This window comes from Gambusia affinis, linkage group LG05 (assembly GCF_019740435.1).
Source record: "Gambusia affinis linkage group LG05, SWU_Gaff_1.0, whole genome shotgun sequence".
NCBI lineage: Eukaryota > Metazoa > Chordata > Actinopteri > Cyprinodontiformes > Poeciliidae > Gambusia > Gambusia affinis.
In genome coordinates, this window is record NC_057872.1 from 19,317,919 (window position 1) to 19,338,820 (window position 20,902).

The 20,902-nt window shown below is 36.8% G+C and overlaps 1 protein-coding gene and 1 long non-coding RNA gene across 2 annotated transcripts; both read left to right on the forward strand.

Moving 5' to 3' along the window:
* The first annotated feature begins 3,081 nt into the window (after positions 1–3,081).
* LOC122830513 lies at positions 3,082–6,367 on the forward strand. The gene is made up of 2 exons (XR_006370550.1): positions 3,082–3,275; positions 4,649–6,367. It is a non-coding gene; the product is annotated as an uncharacterized LOC122830513 (long non-coding RNA).
* Positions 6,368–7,382: 1,015 nt separating this feature from the next.
* si:dkey-17m8.1 (C-Jun-amino-terminal kinase-interacting protein 4) lies at positions 7,383–20,733 on the forward strand. The gene is made up of 28 exons (XM_044115863.1): positions 7,383–7,527; positions 9,043–9,422; positions 9,524–9,718; positions 10,754–10,874; positions 11,687–11,757; positions 12,206–12,270; positions 12,574–12,643; positions 12,993–13,159; positions 13,300–13,562; positions 13,846–13,903; positions 14,235–14,387; positions 14,495–14,537; positions 14,646–14,773; positions 14,905–14,958; positions 15,773–15,913; positions 16,503–16,635; positions 16,754–16,840; positions 16,912–16,959; positions 17,091–17,232; positions 17,366–17,408; positions 17,508–17,588; positions 17,705–17,772; positions 17,857–18,005; positions 18,674–18,845; positions 19,026–19,139; positions 19,211–19,309; positions 19,564–19,653; positions 19,736–20,733. Exons 2-28 carry the CDS (start codon positions 9,324–9,326, stop codon positions 19,852–19,854), a joined length of 2,973 nt encoding a protein of 990 aa, XP_043971798.1. The 5' UTR covers positions 7,383–7,527; positions 9,043–9,323; the 3' UTR covers positions 19,855–20,733.
* The last annotated feature ends 169 nt before the right edge of the window (positions 20,734–20,902 follow it).

A 20,902-nucleotide genomic window follows, 5' to 3' on the forward strand; every position in this document is an offset into this window, starting at 1 on the left:
AACTGTTTTTTCCTTAAACAAGAGAAAATTCTATATTTATCCATTTTTATCATTTAATACATTGCAAAGATGTTGAATTAGATACAGATCTTTTTGTAGGACACAATTCCTAGGATTTAACATTTAATTTCTCTTCATGCTATTTTTGAAAAATGCTCCGATCCCTGCTTTGTGACTCTAAAGTAATTACTGACACTGTAGCATCATGTCTCTGTATTATCAGGGTTATAAATTACAATTTAGAACCCATAATTTAGAACCCGTAGTTTACAAGTACAGTTTACTGTTTACAGCTTGTAAACAGACTGACAGCCGACATGCAATTGGACGAACTGTGAATCACCCTCAGGCAACATTTCAAAGCTGGCCTTAAGGTCCTCAGCATCCTGTATGCCATTTCAGCGATCTCTGCCATCTAAATCCAGACAACCATCTGTCCAGTTAGTTTGACTCTCAGCCTCACTTCTAATTCCAGTCCCACCTACACCCCTCAAATTACCGACAGTGCGACTGACGTCCTTCCTGTCCTACATGAGCAACTATGGCGCCTGTTTTAGACTGAGCTGTCTGTCTTCCAGTTGGATTTACTAAAGTGAGCTGGATGCTGGAATGCGATCTCTGATTTTCCTATAGTCTAAAATTACATTTGTGGTAGCAGCACAGCAAATCATTTAACATTCACTGGTGAAAAAAACTTCACACAACAATTCAAGAGAGTGCAAATGCTTTTTTTTTAGCTTGTATTTTCAACCAGATTGAGAAGGCGCCACACGTACATTAGTGATTTTATTAACCATCAGGAGGGCTGCCATCTTTGATACATTCGCTACATCAGTTTGAGTCAGGTAATCATATCATGTGATCTTAATTGTTGATTTAAGACTAATCCTGAATGAAAACTGTGGAGTGTTATGCTACATGTAAAAAAAAAACAAGATAAAAATATTAAAGTACAGCAACATGTGAAAGTACAACTACCCTGAAAACCATACATTTGGTCTTGAAGGGTGTTTTTCTCCAGGAATATGCTGAGAACAACTATTGGATTACTCCTGCTCTGTCCTCTACCATTAGCCAATTACCATCATCCTGTAAGTGCTACAGCCAAAAGAATTACCCCCCTCCTCTCACACAAAACAATCCCTAACATGTGACCTGAACTATGGCATGGACTAATTGCCAATGCTAAAACGGGCAAAGATTTGCAGCTACTTTTAAAATGCTTCTTTTTTTTTTTCCAACTGTGATGATGCATGCAACATTTAGAATAAAGCTTGCATCTTCACAGATAGAGAAGTGACTCACGCCAGCAGGCAAGGTGGTGTAATTATTCTTTAAATCAATGTGTTTTTTATTATTAAAATGAATATGTGCTGATTCTGCAAGGTGTGTAACATAAATTGCATATGTTAAAGTTTATAGGGAGTGAACGTCAGTCTGAGAACACCTAAGAAGATCTATTTGGCTCATGGCAACAACCTTATTGGCTGGGCAGGATTATACCCTATTAATGGACTGTGTTGAGCTTTACTTGTGCTGCAGTTTCAATGATGAAATGTCAGCCATACTCTCGCTAGGAGCTTATATGCCATATTATTTTGGCCTTTTAAAGACATCTTTGAATTGTTCTTTTCCCATTCTTTTTAGGCACAAAATGCATAATCAATCAATCAATCAATCAAATTTCATTTGTACAGCACATTTCAGCATCAAGGCATTTCAAAGTGCTTTACATCATATCAAACACAGAAACACAATGCAACATAGAATCAACAATCAAAACACGACAATCAGTCAAGTTCCATCAGTAAATTTGTAATTGATTACGTTTCAAATACAATCCTAAACAGGTTGGTTTTTAGTTGAGTTTGCATCCATAAAAGGTTTACCGGTTACACTCCTACAATTACTTTTTAAAACAAGAGTTGGGTGAACAAGTTTGAATTTATTGTCAATTTCCTCTAATCCACACCTAATTTTTTTTATTAAGCAGTAATGGTGGTTCTAGAATGTATTTTATCCTGACAAGGATAAAGCCAATTAGCTTCTCAATAGTGATCATGATTACCTGCAGCTGGCAGTAACTCTTTTCCACCATAAAAAGGACTTGTTTGACAACACTCATTGAATTTATTAATACTCCTAAGAATGGGAAGACCTAAGTAGCATAGTAGCTTTAGTCAAGTTGTATAGCTCACATGAGCCATACACCACAAATCCCATATAGTGCAACACATCAGCTATTCCACGCTGTTGGTTGTGGTGCCTGCCTTTAAGCTGCTCAAACGCTTTGCATGTGTGGTCGCTCCTCATGCAAAGAAAAATTTTTAGAAAATGACAGCATCAGTAAGTTTCCACAGCTCAACCCTTACATTCATGGATTTCTTCCACAGTGCCAAGTACAACATAAAATGACTTATGTTATATATTATATATGTTGATGTAAAAAACTTATTGTTACATTTCTTTATTTGTTATATTGTATTCAGCTTTTGCTATATGTATATATATGATATAACAAACATATACCAAAGAATAAGTTTGATCATTATACCAAGCGTATTCATTTAGTATAATGATCTTGTCCACCTAACTTTGACACATTTCTCATTATTTCCCTGTAGATGTAAATCATATTAAAACGTATAAATTCGATCCAACTTAAAACTGTTTAAATTTGACTTGAACTAATAATGGAAACAAATGGAATTTTGAAAAGAAAATATTATCCAGAACCCCCTTCTCCCTTAACACTTCAGAGGAGTTTTAGATGTATTGTTGGAATATTTGTACGTCACAAGCATTGGCGTAAGAGGCAGAGTGTGAATGCTGAGCTGGACAATGCTTTGGGAAAAGAAAACTTCTTTCTTAACCAATACAATGCGTTGGTTGGACCAGACTCATATCTTAAGCTGAAAGAAAAAGAAAAAGAGGAAGGGAGTTGTTTCTAGATAAATATCTGTTAATGGGTCATAATGACAGGTAATGACAGATGAGAGCTTCCTAGCAAAACAAGGAAGGAGAGGAATAAACAAACTATAGCTGCAATCTTGATTACTTAGTCCACAGTTTTGTCCAAGAATCCAAGCAGGGAATATTTGTGAAGACTTGGGACGTCCCATTTCTACATCTCCCAGTGGCGAGAGAACATCAGCAGCAACCGCAGGCTTTCCTTTATTACTGGGGTATATATTCAACATATTTTTAGTGTTAATTATATGGGAACTTTACCGCATAGCTTCCACTGACTTCTGCACTCCCAGTTCTACTCTGAGGTAAGTAGAGATGAGCTTTTTATGAACTATAAAACCTCTTTGTTTGCTTAAGATATTATTTTTTTTTACTTTGGATCTGGATTTTGGAATAATAAACTAAAAAAATGTGAGTTTCCAGATTAACTAACTCACAGTTCTCTAGATCAGATGCAACTGAAACTAATATATCAAGAAAATGTAATGCCAGAATTAAGATTTGGACGTTTAAGTGTTTGCATTTTTATTAATTAAATAGCATCAGATCTCAATTAAAGCTTGAGACGTTTTCTTCTTATTCTCGCACTTTTTTTTATATCTACCAAAAATGTAAATATTAGCTGAGATCCCAAATTTCTGAAGAATGCCAAATACTTTTGTCCACCTTCTCAAGATATGTTACAAAAGCACCACTAAGGAATAACAATTTACTTGATATTATTATTTTTACTTTAAACATTCTCTCTTCTACTTAAAATGCACATTGTAGCTTTAAGAAAAATATATAACTCTCCCCTGTGAAAGCAAACAATAGTATGTACTTACAGTGTCTTCCAAAAGTATTGACACCTCTTAGGCCTTTCATATCTTGTTATAACCAAACAACGTCATTTAATTTATTGTAATTTGATGCGATGAACCAACACAAAGTAATTTTTACTTGTGTACTGGAAGAAAAATAACTCAAGGTTTTCAAATTTTTGACATATATTTGAATTCAGACCTTTTTAGTCTGATACCCTTAAATAAAATCCAGTGCAACCCATTACCTCTAGAAGTCCCCATTTTGGCATTTTGTATACTTTAATCTCATTAGGAATAACGCTTCTGTGAAGGCCTCAGAGAAGAGCATCTGAGAAAAAATACCATTATGGAGACCAAGGAACACGCAGGCATAAAATAGTGAAGAAGTTTAAAGCAGGGCTAGGTTATAAGAAAAACATATCCCGTGAATCGGATGTCTTAAAGATAACAGTTTGATCCATGGGCTTGGAAGAAACAGTCCTGCAAAACTGGATTTAACTTTTTTTCATTTATTTTATTATGTATACTGTACACGAGTGTACCTTTGAGGCAGGTTTCTTTTGAAAAACAGATTTTATCCAAAGCAATTTTCGGGTAAAATAAAGGCTAAATAAAAAGTTAGTGTAAAAGAGTTAATCAAAAAAGCAGCCATTGTATCTCAGGAGGAGATGCAGAGATCCACAGTTCAAAAGGACAGATTTTAATTGGGCATTTCACCAATCTGGTCCAAAAAATTGAAAAAAAAAAAATGTGTTCCCATTTGCAGCTTGTCAAGTCATGTAGAGAACATTTTTGAAGAAATGTAAAAAGAAATTAAAAATAAAAAGTGCATAAGAAATTGGCTTTTTTCATGACTCTGCTTTGTGAAATAGGTGCAGGACAGAAGAAGAGGTTCCAGTGAGATCCCTCTCATCTGCCTTGAAACTGATAAAAAATAACAGTCATGGCAGCCAACATGGAGACCCTCGATCCTTCAGCTTTACCAGATATTCCCCCAACCGTCTCCTACCAATGTCAGCCTGAAACTGTTACCTTTTCAAGTGGAGTTGTCTCGGTGGCGGGCATCACTGTGGTGACTGGGGGCGTTGAGCTTTCTTGTAGGTCCTGCATCCTGGCCTTTGGCTTTTGGGGAACTCTCATTGGATTGAGCTGCTTGGCCGTGGGGCTCTGGGACCAGCTGGCTCAGCTTAAAAATGGGACCTCTACCTTGCTGGGGTTTGGATTGGTGATATTTGTTCTCAGTTTTTTGGTGATGGCCAGCATGCTCATGTTTCACCTCCTGACGAAGAAGAAGAGAGGTATCAGACGAGAAGAAAAAAGGGAAGGAAACCAAGTTTTGGTGGAGGGAGGTGAAGTTATAAAAAAAGTCACTGTGTAAAATAGCATTATGGCAGAAATTGTTGTGAGCTTATCAAATTTCTCTGTACAGTATTTAGTATAATAAATGTGCAAACAGTAATTTTCCTGCTCCAAGCCTGGAGCATTTTTAACCCACATTAGCAGCACACCACACTTCCTGTTTTGTCACATAGGCAGTTCTGCCTTCTCCCCCCAGTTTCTACACTTATCTCACTAGGAGGTCAAAATAAATACAAAACAATACTCTTTTGTTGTACTGAAAACTTTACAAAGGTTTTATAAATCTCAACACATTTCAAAGAACCTTTAATTTGGCCAATTTAAGTATTTTAGATTAAAAGAGATGATTAAATGCAGTCCAGAGTTCTTAATTGAACTGTAAAACAAGAGTTTAATTTCCCAACAATATTGCAAAGCCATTTGCTTATGGTGTGCATAAGCCCAATGCCCAACTCCCATGAAAACATTGTGCAGATCAGTAATACAAAAGTTGTTCAGGCTGCTCCTAAAATAATAATTTATTTTTTTCTAACTGCTGATGACACCCCAATATAACAGCATTGCTTTCATACTAATTAAACTTATACATTTATTTTACTCGATTTTAATTTTATTCACTTTAAGGTAATTTTAAATGTATAATCTAAAATCTTTTTAATGCATAAAAGGGTTTGTTATTTGCATTGGATAAAATAGTTAGAATTTGTGTTTAGTCCTATTTAACAATATGATGGTGTCTTAATTCAGGATGCCATATTACATTTTGTTGTGTAAGACTTTAAGCACTTCCTGCTGCAAACTCTAGAGTGTTATAAACATAAAACAGTTCTTTTTCCTTGTGAGAATGCCAGTTATGTTGTTTGGAAACGTCACATATAAAATGTTCTCCACAACAATCATGCCAAATATGTAGTAGGCAATGAATTGTCTGATATGTGATTTTGTTTTTACATTTGCTTTAAGATTTTTCTTTGTCTTTTTAATGCAACATTCTTTTTTATATCTCATTATCTTTACGCTTATAAGGTTTTATAGAATATTTCTTCTGAGTTGCATATTTTTAATCATTGGTTACAGTTTTTTAAGAAAAGCAGTACAATGCAAAAGCTTATGTGCCAGTATAGAGAGAAAAAAAAGAATGAAGATGTTTTAATGTAATGTTTAATGTACAGTATGAATTTGTCAAAGCATGTACAAATAATGTAACACAGTAAAATGTCAGAATGAAAGTATAAGTGTGTTCTTTAGCATTCATTTAATATGTAGATTGTGATGTTTAAATTCTTAACCTTAGCACTACTTAAAGAACTTCTGTGGATGGGTTTGAATTTGGCGATTTGGAGCAATGCACAGTAATCCCACAGGACTGAGCAAGGCAAATGGTCTGTGGGTCTGCACATCTAATCAATGATGATGATTGATTTTTAAAACAAAAATCAAATTATCAGCGTATCGATAAATATAATTAACAGTAGTTAACTTTGTTTAATTAAGTATATTCTTTTTGTAAAAAGGTTGCATATTAAAGTCAAGTTAATATTCAGCACCATATTTGTCTCTAAAAGAAACAAATCTTTAATTAGGAACAGCTAGAATATATGGACTTCTGACTTTCTCTTTAAAAGGAAAATAATTGCTAAAATAATATAAAGGGAATACTTCTATAGAATGAATTTCTTATCATCCTATATCATGGTAAAAAGCGGAAGTTGGAAGTTACAGGCAGCAAGGAGATGGTCAGATAAAGATTGTGTTCTTATCTCCCCCTGCTGGAGGGAACAACAAACTTCATCTTCTAATTTGCAGTGAATGTTTCTTCACAATCTATATCTATAGTAATATATTTTTTTGCTAAATTTTTTCATGGAGACTTTAAGTGTATTGTAATGTTGAAGCTTTTGCAGAAATAACACTCACACATTCAAATTTGCTTACACCTGAATATTTCCACCAGCGCCGTTCTCAGTCCCAACATTTTCCAATTCAACAAGCTGTTCTAATCAGCTGACACGGGAAAACTCGTTTATTCTCCTGCATGTAAGGCATTTCAGCAGGTATGTGGCTTGGAAAGGCTTCACCCGGATCACCTGACAACCCGCTGCAACCTCCTCAAGTCACGTGTCATCGTTCAAGTTTCAGGAAACTTGTTTTTTTCTTTCCGAAAGCAAAACTACACATATCCCGCCTCTTTTCCAATTTCATTGGATACTGTCCACAGTATCGGGGTTCTGATTGGACAGTCAGAAGACATGTCTGTGCACGTCAAAAATTGGACAACAACCTCCTTCTTTTAACTGGTTCAGTAATTGATACAGTCTCCGATGAAAAAGCACGTAACAGCTGAGTGATATTCGGTTGTAGAGTAAAAATCAGCCCAGAATCGTCGGCGGAGGTAAGTTTGTTGCAATACGGCTGAGCATGCTAACCACACGGCTAGTTTTCTGGCCAACTGACAACTTTGTAAACTTGCTGCCAACGGTCTTCAAGGTGTCCACTGTCAGTCACTTTATTTATTTATACAGGCTGGCAAGACATAAGACATCCAGACTGGGCTTGTTTATGCTCTTATTTTAATAACTAATAATGTTAATAACACGAGTCTTTTGCTGGATACAACTTGTTGCTGACCTATTTGCATTTAAAATTAATCTTATAAAGTTCTGAAATTTGTTTGTGGCTATATTTCACAGAAGAAGTCAGGATTATTGGTTTGGGTATTTATAGTTACACAAATTCCATTCGTTGGTTGATTTACGTTTATGGTTTTTTTTTTATGATTTCTGTCTTTTTTTTAGTTAAACTACTCAGTTTTAATTCAAAACTGCATGAATCCTTCATCTTTGTAAACATTAAACTGAAAATATAACTGCCCATATTCATGAATTTATTTAGGGAATATTGCTTTTTAAAATATTTTATCCTTTGCATCAATTAATTTCTGAATCCATGAAAAACTATGTGTAATAAGAGCTACTGGCTAACAACTTGGCATGTAGAAGATCCTCAACTTAAAGATGATCAATTTCTCATGTTCTGCAGTCTGTGCTTTACATGACCTCTACTAAATTAAATGCTCTCAAAGAAGCTAGTGCATAGTGTATTTCTGTCATTAATGTTGTAAGGAATAATAATAGTTAATAAAAATAATAATTAATAATAGGGATGAATGTGTTAATTAAAAAAGTAACAAATTATTGCTCAGGCTGTCCATCATGCCCTTGCTTGCCAGGTTTGCTGTATAATTCAATAGTAAATAGCAAGTCCTCAGTTTCCCCAACACCTTCAGCGCCATCATTTTTCTCAGTTCAAACCCACCCATTTTGTCGCTATGTACTTTAAGCAAGGTATATCAATTTATTTCTCTGTGTTGTTTGGTATATTTCTTAAATTCTGAAAATAATTGTAACAAAAGCAAAATTCTCAGGCATAATTAAACACGCTGCTAATACATTTCTGAAGACTACATGCTAAGTCCTACTCTCAGATTTTGAGGCTAGTCTCGGCATACCAGCAGACTCTCATGAACCACGAAAGATTAGGACCCCTGATGAACCCATAATTCCTTTGAGTGACCTGCTGTGAGGATGACTCCATTGCCTTACATAAAGAAGGTCCTGGGTTCGAATCCCAGCCTGAAATCTTTATACGTGGAGTTTGCATGTTCTCTTGCTTTGTAAAAGACAATACTTCACTGATCATCTCTAATAATATTGTTTGAAAAATTGCTGTAATTTATTTTACCAAACGGGACTCAGATATTTGCATAGTAAAGTAAAATAGAAATTAAAATGGTAGTAAATTACAAGCATTCTGACTGTCTGTTGGCCATGAAACTATAGAGACTTATTATTTACAAGTTATAATATAAAGAAAAGTACTAATCACTTTATGTTTTTTGTTTTTTCAGGATGGGGTCTGAAACTCCTTCAGTCATCATGCAGAGTTTGTTGGCAGGCCTCTGAGAGGATGCTCCATTTACTGGTCTGCAAACAAACTTAATGCTCTGAAAAATGGGTGGTGCCACTGTTTACAGAAATGTCAGAGAGCTAGCTAGACTAGTTATATTAGTTGGGGAGGAAGTCCACTCCAGCATGTTTGTCACAGAATTGTAAGAAATTACTGTTTGTCTCAAAGTTTGGAGGACGTTTTTGTAGTAAATTATACTGAATTTCAAAAACTAAGAAGCCGATGGACTACAGCGAGAAAGTGCTGTGTGGAACGGGGGAGGTGGAGCTGGATCCAAACATTGTGAGTGAGGAGGCAGGAAAACTTTATGCAGAACTACAAGTAAGAATTTTTTTTTTTCTATCAGTGTAAATGTGAGTAAAATATTATTTGGATATGGTGAAACACCTGGGCTCTCTTTCTGCTGCTTTGCCCTTCCATAGAATGTTATTGAGACTCATGGTGAAGGAGTGGTGGAGTCCCTGGTGCCCACATTCGTGTGGGTCTTGGAGGGGCTGGCTAACTGCAAGGCCCAGCTGAGAGAAAGGGAGGAGGAGGCAGAGAGGGAGAAAGCTGAGCGAGAGGAGCTGCTGGAGAGATACCAAGCAGAGAAAGCTCTGAGGAAGGAAAGTCAGGAGGTGAGAACTGATCCAGCATTAAGTAGCAGATTGATTTAGTGTCCTGATTCCTGGCAAAGGTGTGTAGCATTTTAAACTGCAACAGATTACCACTAACGTGCATGAAATGTACATACAGCTAAAGCCAGAAGTTTATACACCGAATAAAAAGACAGATTTACTTTTTTTGTTTCATTGTATGAAGTTAAATCAGACCAAGCTTCTCTTGTTTTAGACCAGGTAGGATCACTAAAATGATCTCTATTTGCTAGATGCCACAATAATGAAGGAAAGAATAAGTCCGATTTATTTAATAAGATCTAAAAAAAAAAAAAAAGTTTACATACAGAATGATTACAACATCTGAAACGAGATGCTTTCTTCTTTGATATGAGTCAAGTGTTTTAGTCTGAAATGTGCAAATCTCCTTCAGAAGAAAATCTTATGACTTTGTGAAGATTCTGGCCCAATCTGGTAAGATGGTGTCATTTTGCACAGTGAAGCATGTCCTGTACTAATATGGGCTGGAAGGCCACTCAGTAACTAAAGGGCTAACCTTAAGCATAGTTTGCAACTATGTGATCATAAAGTGGCTTAAGGACAATAAAGTCAATGTTTTGGCATGGCCACCACAAAAGCCTGATTTCAATCCTAGAGAGAATTTGTGGTCGGATCTGAAAAGGCGTGGGAGAACGAGGTGACCTACAAGCCTGACCCAGTTCCACCAGTTCTGTGTGGAGAAATGGACCAGAACTCCAACTAATTATTGTGAGAAGCTTGAGAAACAAATACTCAAGACTTCTATTCTTGAAGATATAAATAATTCTGACTTTCTTTCTCTCATGGTTGTGGCATTAACACATTTTTTTAATACTAACTTATCTAAAACAAGAGAAGCTTGGTCTGATTTGAGTTCAGACAGTGAAACAAAAAGGCTTCTGTCTTTTTATTCTGTGTAGGTAAACTTCTGGATTCAACTGTATAAAAGATATTTTTTTAATCCATAAAAATGAACTTTTCTATATCCCTGAGCTGTTAAATATTTGTTTCTTTTAGAAATATCTAGAACTGGACGATCAATTCGAACAAGAGAGGCGAGCCATGAGGGGAAGAGAGAAGGAGAGAGAGCTGCGGGAGAGAGATCTGGAGAAGAAAGCCAGACAACAAGCTGATCAATGTGAGTTTCTGAGTTTTAACGAATACACATTTAAGTAAATTCATGTTTACGGAGTTTATTAGTTTTATTATTTCCACACAGGCTATAAAATTGTCTGTCTTTGTGTAGTAAAAATAAAAGATTAAGCTAGTCATTGATCTATAATTCATGCGGCTCAGAGGAAAAAAAAAACGTAACTTTTTTGTACAGGTTTGTGCATCCATTGACGGAGGGAAGTTGAGGTTCTTCTTCGTCTGTAGCTTTCTACCAGAAGTTTGAACATTTTGTGCTAACAGTGACTCATGTTTGAAACTATTTACATTTCTCTTCACCTAGCCCAGTTCTATTAGATAAAAAGCAGCTGCAAAGCATGATGCTGCCATCACTATGCCTCTCTGTGGTTATGTTCCTCTTTGGGAAATGTGTTTAGCACTTTTTCTGCGAGGTTTTTGATAAGAAAGTGTTTACATCTTTTCACCTTGCTCTATCATTGAGACAGAAAGAACACATCTAGAGCTTTACAGGACATCCTACAGCTTCTTTAATATTCCTGTGCTACTCCTGACAAACTATCAGTTCTCTGGTTTTTTCCAAAGTCATGCAGGTTGGTTTAATTGGCCTAAATTGCCCTCAGGTGTGTGTGCGGGCACGGGTATGTTTGCATGGTTTCCTTGTTGTCCATTGACTGCTGGAATGAGCTCCTGTTTCTCTGTGACTCTGCCGGGATAAAATGCAAATTGGTTGAAAATTAGTGGTAAACCACACATTTAGACCATATCTGCATTTATTTTGGCTTGAAAGACATTCTAACAGTGCTTTCTGTTTCCTTGCAGTGGTGGCCTTGGAAGAGCAAAAGACAAATCTTTCTAGAGAGCTGAGTACACTGAGAAATGCTCACAACAAGGTCAGATACTCCTCTGCAGCCCAAACATTCTCAATTCTGAGTAGAAGTGTGTAAGCAATCATTAAAGACTAAAATGTAATGCCATTATGGAGATCCTAGGGATCATTAGACAGTTTGTACAAATTGTTCAGACATGAACTGGTTTCAGTTTTTAAACATTTTAGTAAAATGAAATGCACAACAGATACAAATGGTGACATAAAATTGGATGAGATGACAGTATGTCTGTGAAGTTACATGATCATCACTTTTAATATTTTATATACCAGAAAAGTTAAAAAAAAAATTATTTTAGGTTGTCAAAACAACATTTTGCCCCGGATAAATAATACTGATAAAATGTAAATTTTCTCTTTTGTTTACCTTCAGTTTAACATGGTGCCATTTTTATCCCCCGTTAAGAAAGTGCATGTGTTGTTTCTAATGTCATTCTTTATCTCTCCTTTAGTTGACTAACTCGTATCGAGAACTGCTGGAGAAAAGGAAGGACTCTGAAAGGGATTCTCCTTTAAGGTTAATTACAGCTCTCTTTTCTTGAAACTCAACAGTTTCCTATGCAGGAAAACTATAAATTATCCATAGTGGAAGCTTTTTTTTGTGACCCACATTAAGGTTCCAAGATTATTGAGCTTGTCTAAATATCAAACCAGCCTGCTGTTTCAATGTCTCTGTTTGCCTTCTAAAATATTAATAGTAGGAAAGAGACTTGTAAATATTTAGGCTTGGTTGTAGATGCTCTAAATGAATCACAAGATGATTATTTCTGTTACTTAAGAAGAAATTTTTGTGATATTTACTCTAAGTGTTTGGATTTAGAAACCACGTCCGTCCCAAGAACGCAGAATTTCCATCTCAGGTGTTATCCAGATCCACTGTTAATGAAAAAGTGAGTATGACTTTCTTTCACTGCAGCTACAGCTCCAAGTCTGAGTCTAAAATCTTTACCCATTTTATTTAAGGCAAAGTAACTCCAGCTCAGTAAGGTTTTAAAATGTTTGTCCTCACCTGTGTTTTGTAATGTTCTCTAACAAACCTCTAAGGCCTCCAGAGAACTGCTGGATTTTTACTAAGTCTAAAGTACACAAAGGGCGACTACCGTAGGTTTACTAATTCAATTCACTTTATTTAGGGGTGTTAAAGCAAAAGGGTGTAAATATTTTGAAGACCTAGTATCTTTTTGTTTTTCTGCATTATTATGAGCTGACTTTGCATTTCTTATTTTTATTTTTTTGCAGATTATTCGGAGACCACACTCAAACTCTGGCCCACCAACTCTGGAAGCTCTAGAAGCTAAGGAAGAAAAAGTGTTTGCTGCTGGAAAACCTGCAACGGATCAGTTCGTCGCCGTCATCCTAAGCTCCACGCCTGAGCTTACACAGTTTCACAGCAGTGTAAAAGCAAGGTAATCCTAAACCATAAATTGGCTGATAAACTTCTGGGATTTGCATGGAAAGCTTGTGAGTGACTGTAATTATTAACTTAGCCAAAGTTCACTTCAGCTTACCAATTTGTTTTGAAAACATCTGGCTCTTCATGATTCAGCATCCCTGACAAATCTAAAACTGATGAGCCACTAACGGATGAACTGGAGGACGAGTTGAGGAACTTGGATGAGCTTCAGGTGGGAGAAGTAAAAAGAGGTGAGGTGGAGGAAAAGAACCAGAAGGATGGGGAGGAAAGAGAGGCGGTGGATGAAGATGACTGCATGGAGTGGGACCTTCGCAACACAGACTCTCTATTCTCCGAACTGTCAGAACTGAGTCGAGATTATTTGGAGAGTGTAGACCAAGGGGCCAGCATCAGAGGTAAGAGAGATCATTGATGCTGTTGAGATATTCCCCCCAGTAATTATTTTTTTGTTGAGTTCATGATAACAGAAATAAATAAAGCTAACAAAAGAGGGGTTATTTTTCCCCCATTACAGAGATTGTGGTATTAGCTCAATCTTGGTAATAAAGAGTTTTTAAATTCCCATTAAAGTGTCTGTTTACGCCTTGGTCATTAAAACACAGATTAAAGTCACACCACTACTTGCTATCCCCAACAAGTGTTTTTAGACAAAAAGTTCTGCTTCTTTTCTCTGTTTAGGCAGTGCAGACCAGTTTGAGGAGATTCTTGCCCAGTTTGAGGAACTGAAAGTCCTCCAGTGAGTCTTACATTTACATGCGGTTTTGTTCACTGTTGTCTACTTGTGTTATTTTTTTTTTTAGTGTATTTTCGGGTTTCCTGACATGTGGGTTTGTTGCTTCTGTATATACAGTAGTTACACAGAACAGAAGGGAAGTGTGTAGATTTACTGTATATTTCTACCAACATTTAAACATTAGGAAGAACCTTAGGCCTGCACGAATGCAGATGTTTAGAGCAAAAAAGGACAGCCTATTTTCTGGTTTCTAAAGCAGTCTTGTAAGCGTCAAATTTGCTTTCATATTCTTTCTCTAAAGTATGGGGGGAAAATAAAAATATTCTGTCTGCAGTGAGTCAGTTGAAGCTGCTCGTAAGACGCTGATATCCCGGGTGGTTGAGCTGACCGACGATCGCTCTGCCCTCACCCTGGAAGTGGCGACTCTTCAGGAAACTGTGGCACATGTAGAGGGACGGCTAAAGGAGAAGGAAGAGGAAATCAAGAGGTTTGGAATGCATTTTTACACATTTCATTAATTTCAAAACAGCCATTTTTTTAAATTTTATTTTCACCTGAATGTATCATATCCTCTTTGATCACTCGTTGTTGTAGACTACGAAGAGAACTGGAGACGTGCCAGCCTGAGGATCCTGATGTAAGGAATTATTCCAGTTTTAAGAAGAATTGTTTTTTGAATTTACTAACTATTCATCGTGTATTCTGACCTTCTTAAGTCAAATATTAAATCCATACTTCCCGTCAGGCTGCTCTGCCCACATCCATGCGTCCATTTTCTCGCTCTGAAATGGCTCGTGTGGTCATGGAGAAGAACCAGTACAAGCAGCGTCTGTTTGAGCTGCAGGAGGCTCTGAGACACAGTCAGACGATAAGGTAGGTTTTTTTGTATTTCTGTCTCTTCATTCTTTATTTTTTAGGGATTTTTTGGGGAACTCTGTTTGCATATGTATTATCTTGATTTCTTCCCCTTGCACTGAATTCTTTCTTATTGTTTGTTTTTCTAGAGCAACAAAGGTGGATAAGTTTACAGAGGACAAAAAATCAAGTGTCTGGAAAAAGTAAGTACAATTGCCTATTTATATATCTATTTATTTAAATATTTTTCTTACCCATAGTTTTCTACACAGAAATTACAGTTTAGTTGAAGAATTGAGCCCTGTAACAGCAAAGCAGACTTTGTTCCCATGTCTGTGTGTGGTCAGTAATTAAAGCAAGCTGTAAATGTGCACTGGTGATAAAAAATAAATATAAATAAAAGAAATACTAAAATACCTGACAGACTCATAAATCATTCCGATAATAAAATATTGCCTTTCTGCATGCTTTGATTTTGGCAAAATGTTAAATATGCTCCTCAGAATATATGACAAAATATTCAGTTTAATACATAATGTGTGGACCTTAGGGACAATCTTTAGTCAAATCACACCTTAAACATAATTATTTTATTTAAAACAACCAGGCTTATTCTTAGTCATAAACATTTTATTTTACGGTCTAATTATTTGGCATTACCAAATATTACTAAATTGTTTTTATTCTAGAGCTATTTGTCTAAAATCAAACGTAACACAAAAGCTTTATGGGAAATATCTTCTGTCAATTCAAGGCCATCCTTAAAAATAAATAGATTTTAAAAAAAATACTCACACTTACGTAAGTAAGATAAGATAACTACAAAAGATATCCGTATGATATCTTTTGTAGTTTAAGCAGCAACATAACAGAGTGGTTTCATTTTCAGACTTGTAACCAATTGTTGAATAAACCTTTGCTGCCATAGTTGCTTTCATAGTGAAACCATTGAGGCAATAGATGCTGATGTTACTTTTATTAATCTCTAATTTTATTATGAATTTTTTGTTTATTCAGATTCAATCGCTTGTTTGGCCTGTCCAAGGAGCCTCTGGTACCCGCTCAGACATCTGCATTGGTTCTGCCAGCTTCCTCATCACTGATCCGCTCTCCCCAGGGGTCTTCACAGCTACCAACAATGAATAAATCCCAGGCTGAGTGAGCACCTTTTCCTATTCTTAGCTGATTTATTTTTTACAGTGAATGTCAGCTCTTGAGGGAAATAGGATAAATTATACTTTCGCATAAAATTTTAGGAAAATCTTAAACATTTTAGTTTTAATGAACAGGCAGTGGACATTATAAGAGGAATAAAGCATTAAGTAAATTGTGATTTACAAAGTATTTGCTCTTTTTTTTTCTTCAAATTCATTAATACAATAATCCTCTAGTGTAATGATGCCTAAATTGGTATTAATATTAGTATTGGTATTTTTAGTGTCCTACATTAGCAGTTAGCACAGTGAAGCTTGGATGTTTATTTTCTTGGAAATGCCAATTTTTGGCTTACCTAAGAGATTTCCAGATGGCTGACAGCAACTTTGCTGCAATTTGTTTAGCCTTCCTGTTGTCTGCTGAAAGTCTTGATCTCTCTTGCACCCTTAATCAACTACAAAATGTAGAAACAATGTATAAAAACCACACTTTTCTTTAAAGTGTCTTTTAAGTGTCGTACCTGGAATTATTCCACATTTTTAATAAATAAAATCTGTTTAAATGTTAAGTGGTTAAAACCCTTTTTCACCAGATCTGCTGCTCCTGCTGGTGTTTCACCGCGCGCCCGGAGGAGGGAATTCTACAGAGAAATCCGCTCCCATGTTTGGGGAACTCTAGGAAAACGACACATACATGGCTGGAGTTTGCCACTGGCAAACACTCAGGTACTCCTCAGGCTGCCGTTTTACTATTTGCTTCTTGCCTGCCTACCATTAATTCTGCTAAAAATTGCAGGAAATTACACAAGCACTAATTCATTAGGATTAAATGTGATTACTCCAGGAGTCTGGTGAGCCTGTTCCAGAGCCTAAAGATGTGCCTGTCTTAGTTCAACTCAGACTTTTAGACCAAAGGGACTCCACCGCCAAGGTAAACTCGCAAATGTTAACATCACACCTTTTGGAGTAAAACTGTCTTCTGACTTCATTTTTCCTGTGCAGCTTAACTGTGCTGTTGCAGTCACACCTGAGATCTCAGGAGAAGCCACAGTAAGTTTGTTTAATGCATTCCCAGTCATCTTCTAATGACTCCTCTCCACCCGGTCATGATTAACACCACCTAAGCACAAGTCGGCTCATGCCGCTCATATTTCCACATTCTGTCCTCCCTGCCCTGCCAGTGTTCTGTGTGGGTTGTTTCGGGTCCTGCCTCCTGCAGTGAAATCACGGTGATTGACCCAGCACGGTCCAACACAGTACTGGATCAGTTCAGCCTCCCTCCCACAGCCCCCGCCCTCTGCGTCTGTGCTGTACCTCCCACAGGTCAGCCTTGCATTAAATGGCTTTGTTTTATTTTTCAAATGAACTTTCTCTATTGATTTAATGTTTTGCTGGAATCACTTGGAAATGACTCGGCGTGTCCTTTGACACGTTCTGGTTGGTTTTGTTTTGTCAGAAAACTCAGCGGGGACTGTGTGGATTGGAACTCAGGAAGGAAGGTAGCATTGGCTGAGAAAGCAGATCTCTTCCACATGAAGCACATTTTCTTAACCCTCATACACAGCTCCTTTCCTTCACCTCTTGTCTTTGTTTTACAGTATTCTAGTACATCCAGCTTCTGCAGGAAGGAGGCGATGTGTGCAGTCAGTATGTCTCACAGAGGGGGTGCATTCACTAGTGTGAGTACGGTTTGCTCTGTGTTTACATATTAGCATATATTGGATTCTAAAAATATTTCCACAGATATTACCCCTGTACTAAAAATAGTATACTTGATGTTGACTTAACTTTACAGGTACTCCAATAACCAAGTTATTGCTGGTTTAGCTGATGGTACTCTGGCATTTTTCTCTCAAACTTCAGGTAATCATCATATCAGTTTGTCATGTTTTATGGTATTAATGTTCAATGACAGGAAAATGAGATATTGTGCGTTTGGATCCACAGACGGATGGAATCTGCAGTCGCACTCCGTGATGCCTCTTGGAGTAAAACCTTTGCAGCCCATTCGCTGCTGCCTCGCCAAAGGTGCTCGTCTGTGGGTTGGATACTGGAATAAAGTTCATATCATAGACACTGACAACAAGAAAGTGGAGGTGAGAAACAGAAATATTCTCCATTATATGGTGCTTGACTGTCTTATAAAACCTGCATCAACTATTTTAGGCGTATTTTTATTTTTAAATGTGGCCATCTTAGAATCAGGATCTCACTATTTATTTGAATTTAAGACCATCTACATAATTGGATTATGTTTGTTTGATTTAATTATTCATTTCAGCATTCATATTATACAATGCATGACATCCTTAGACTGTAGCACTGTGTATGTACCGTATATATTTTTATTTGTACAAATATTTACATCATCATGCAGTTCAGATATGTAGTCACACTTGATGCTTCACAAGAAGATCTTCATTTCATCACGTTTGGATCATATTCCAAATATTTTCAAATACACCAGCACAATATTAAGGTGGCTTCCTGTCAAGATTAGATAGAAGGTCTACAGAAATATTGATTCAGTGTTGGGCTTGTTTCTGAGGAATCAGTTTAGCTATGGCAGTTATTCAAAACTCCCATAACTAAGATGACTCCTCAGAAACGGGTTCAGCACTGGACTGAAATTGATTTTAAAAAGCAGCCGAATTGCAAAAAAAGAGACTTTGAAACAAGGGATGATTCTTGACTTTTGCACTTCCGACTTCTGTGTGTATATGTATTTGTATTTGCCATCATTATTTCTCATCTTTCTTCCCAGCAAGTATTTTCCGTATCGGAGCGCAGTGAACAGCAGGTCCGTTTCCTGTGTGCTGGAGGAAGTGGGGTTTGGACGTCCTGCAGACTTGACCCAATCATCAGGCTGTTTGACTGGATTACTGGGCGACCGCTGCAGGAAGTCGACTTCACATCTTTGGTCACTAAAACATTAGGTGCTTAAACTGTGTTTTTTTTTTTTTTTTGTTTGTTTGTTTGTGTTGTTTTTTTCTCATGACCCTTTCAGTTTTACTGAAACAGTTTTACATTTACTTGACATCAGTTTGTTTCCTTTTAATTTGCGACCAACTACATTTAGTATATTGCTTTTGTTCACATTCCTGTTTGTGTTGCAGGTCAGCCCTTCTTGACGCTCTCACCTCTCCAGATCTCCTCCCTCTCAATCATCTCTGGCCGTCTGTGGGTGGGCACTGGCGGTGGCGCCATTTTCTCTATCCCCCTGTCAATAAGTATGTCAAAATGATTACATTTAATATCATTAGAAATGTGCTCTGGTATTAAGGAAACCTATTGTCCGCAGCGTCAGAAGATATTTCCATCCCATACTGCTCCACTACATCAGTCCAGCTGTCATATCATGGACACAGACAAGCAGTTCGATTCATCATTGCTGCTCCTGGTAAGAAATTGAGATGTTATTATAATGTAGTACGTTTTTATTTTCTTTCTTTAAATAATTTTTGTCAATTTATTTTTAAAGGCTGGAGTGCTTTAAAATTATGACACCATATTAAAATCTAGTTATATTTTCAGGAATATGAGCAGAACAGGCTCTGATCAACTTTTCAGATCGTAATTGCAGGCTGAAAAACGATAAATTCACCAACCTAATGACAGAAATGACCTCATGAGCGTTCTGTCTTGTCCTTACAGGCTGTTTGATCACGTCTCCTGGCAGCAGCCATGTAACCACTGCTCAGCTCATCCTCAGTGGAGGAGAGGGCTACATCAACTTCCGAATAGGTGAGTTCAGTTTTAACACTAAAGGATGAGTGAGGAGTACAATCAACGCTTCCATAAATGCTGAACAAAATGAACCTTTCAGGAGACGACGCAAGCGATGAGTCGTCTGAGGTGTCTCAGTCGACGCCGCAGCGGTCTGAGCGTAGTCACATGATCATCTGGCAGATTCCCAGCCCTTCTGTGCCCAACCCTGCACTCTGAATGTTCATCTCCTGAATCATGTTGGATGTAAACAAGCATTTACAGCCCCAGAGTTTCCTCTCAATGGTGCACAGATCTGAACAGAAATCTCACTGTGGCAACAAAAAGCCTTTAAGATGTGATTTTGTTTTTCTTTCTTTTTTTATATATATATTTCTGAGTCCTGCACCTTGTTTGTTTGACTAGATTATGTCTTTCTATGTGCCTTCATCTGATCTGTATTTTTCATCAATTATCAACTTTTTTTTTTTTTTATCTGATAAACTTTTGCACAAGCAATGAATTCAGGTTCACAGACATTGAGTTCTCCAGTAGAACAATAGAACAATCCTCCAGCCTAGGATCATGAAGCTTGGTTTATCTGGCTGCTGTTTGCATAGCTTTACTGGCATACTGGAAGTGGGTTTGTTTCTTCTTTAAGCATAAAGACAATCATCTCAGAATCTTTTGACGCTGCATTCAAACTGGGAACTTGATGTGTGGTTTTATGTCCTGGTACAGGTATCAAATCCTGCCTCTTAAGTCCAAGGGGAGTAATTGCAACAACTTGCACATTATAAATGTGTCTGTAGAATGTTCTCTTGAATCTCTTTAAGAAATTATTTATTTTCCCTGTTGTTTGCCTAATGAATCAAAGTGTTTCATGTCTTAATGTGACTTCTTGGTGCTTGTAAAATAAGGGAGAGATGTTCTTTAAAGTGTCGTGTACAGTATTAGTGTGGCATTACAAGTTTAAGCAAACATATCACAGAAGCCTCCTTTTTTTATTGGACAGACTAACGTATAGGTTCTCAATCAAATCTTGCAGCATTGGTCATTTTTTTGATGTTACAGTGTAAACCTGTATCCAGATTCATATCAATAAATTATATTTAAAAACCCAAGCCAGTTGAAGTAAAACTTGTCAATGCACACAATGGCATATTTCAAGTCTTTATTTGTGATGATGGCTTCCAGCTAAAGCATGTCTAAACATTTGTGACTGGAAAGTACAATATGACTTTCAACTGCTTTAAATGTAGATTATTATTATTTACTGACTTGACAT

What these genes read in the sequence shown, in the direction of transcription:
- si:dkey-17m8.1 (XM_044115863.1), top strand. Translation starts at nt 9,324, where the DNA reads ATGGACTACAGCGAGAAAGTGCTGTGTGGAACGGGGGAGGTGGAGCTG. An exon ending in TGAGAAATGCTCACAACAAG is followed by an intron (nt 11,758 to 12,205) that starts GTCAGATACTCC and finishes TCTCTCCTTTAG; the next exon opens with TTGACTAACTCGTATCGAGA. An exon ending in CACAGCAGTGTAAAAGCAAG is followed by an intron (nt 13,160 to 13,299) that starts GTAATCCTAAAC and finishes TTCATGATTCAG; the next exon opens with CATCCCTGACAAATCTAAAA.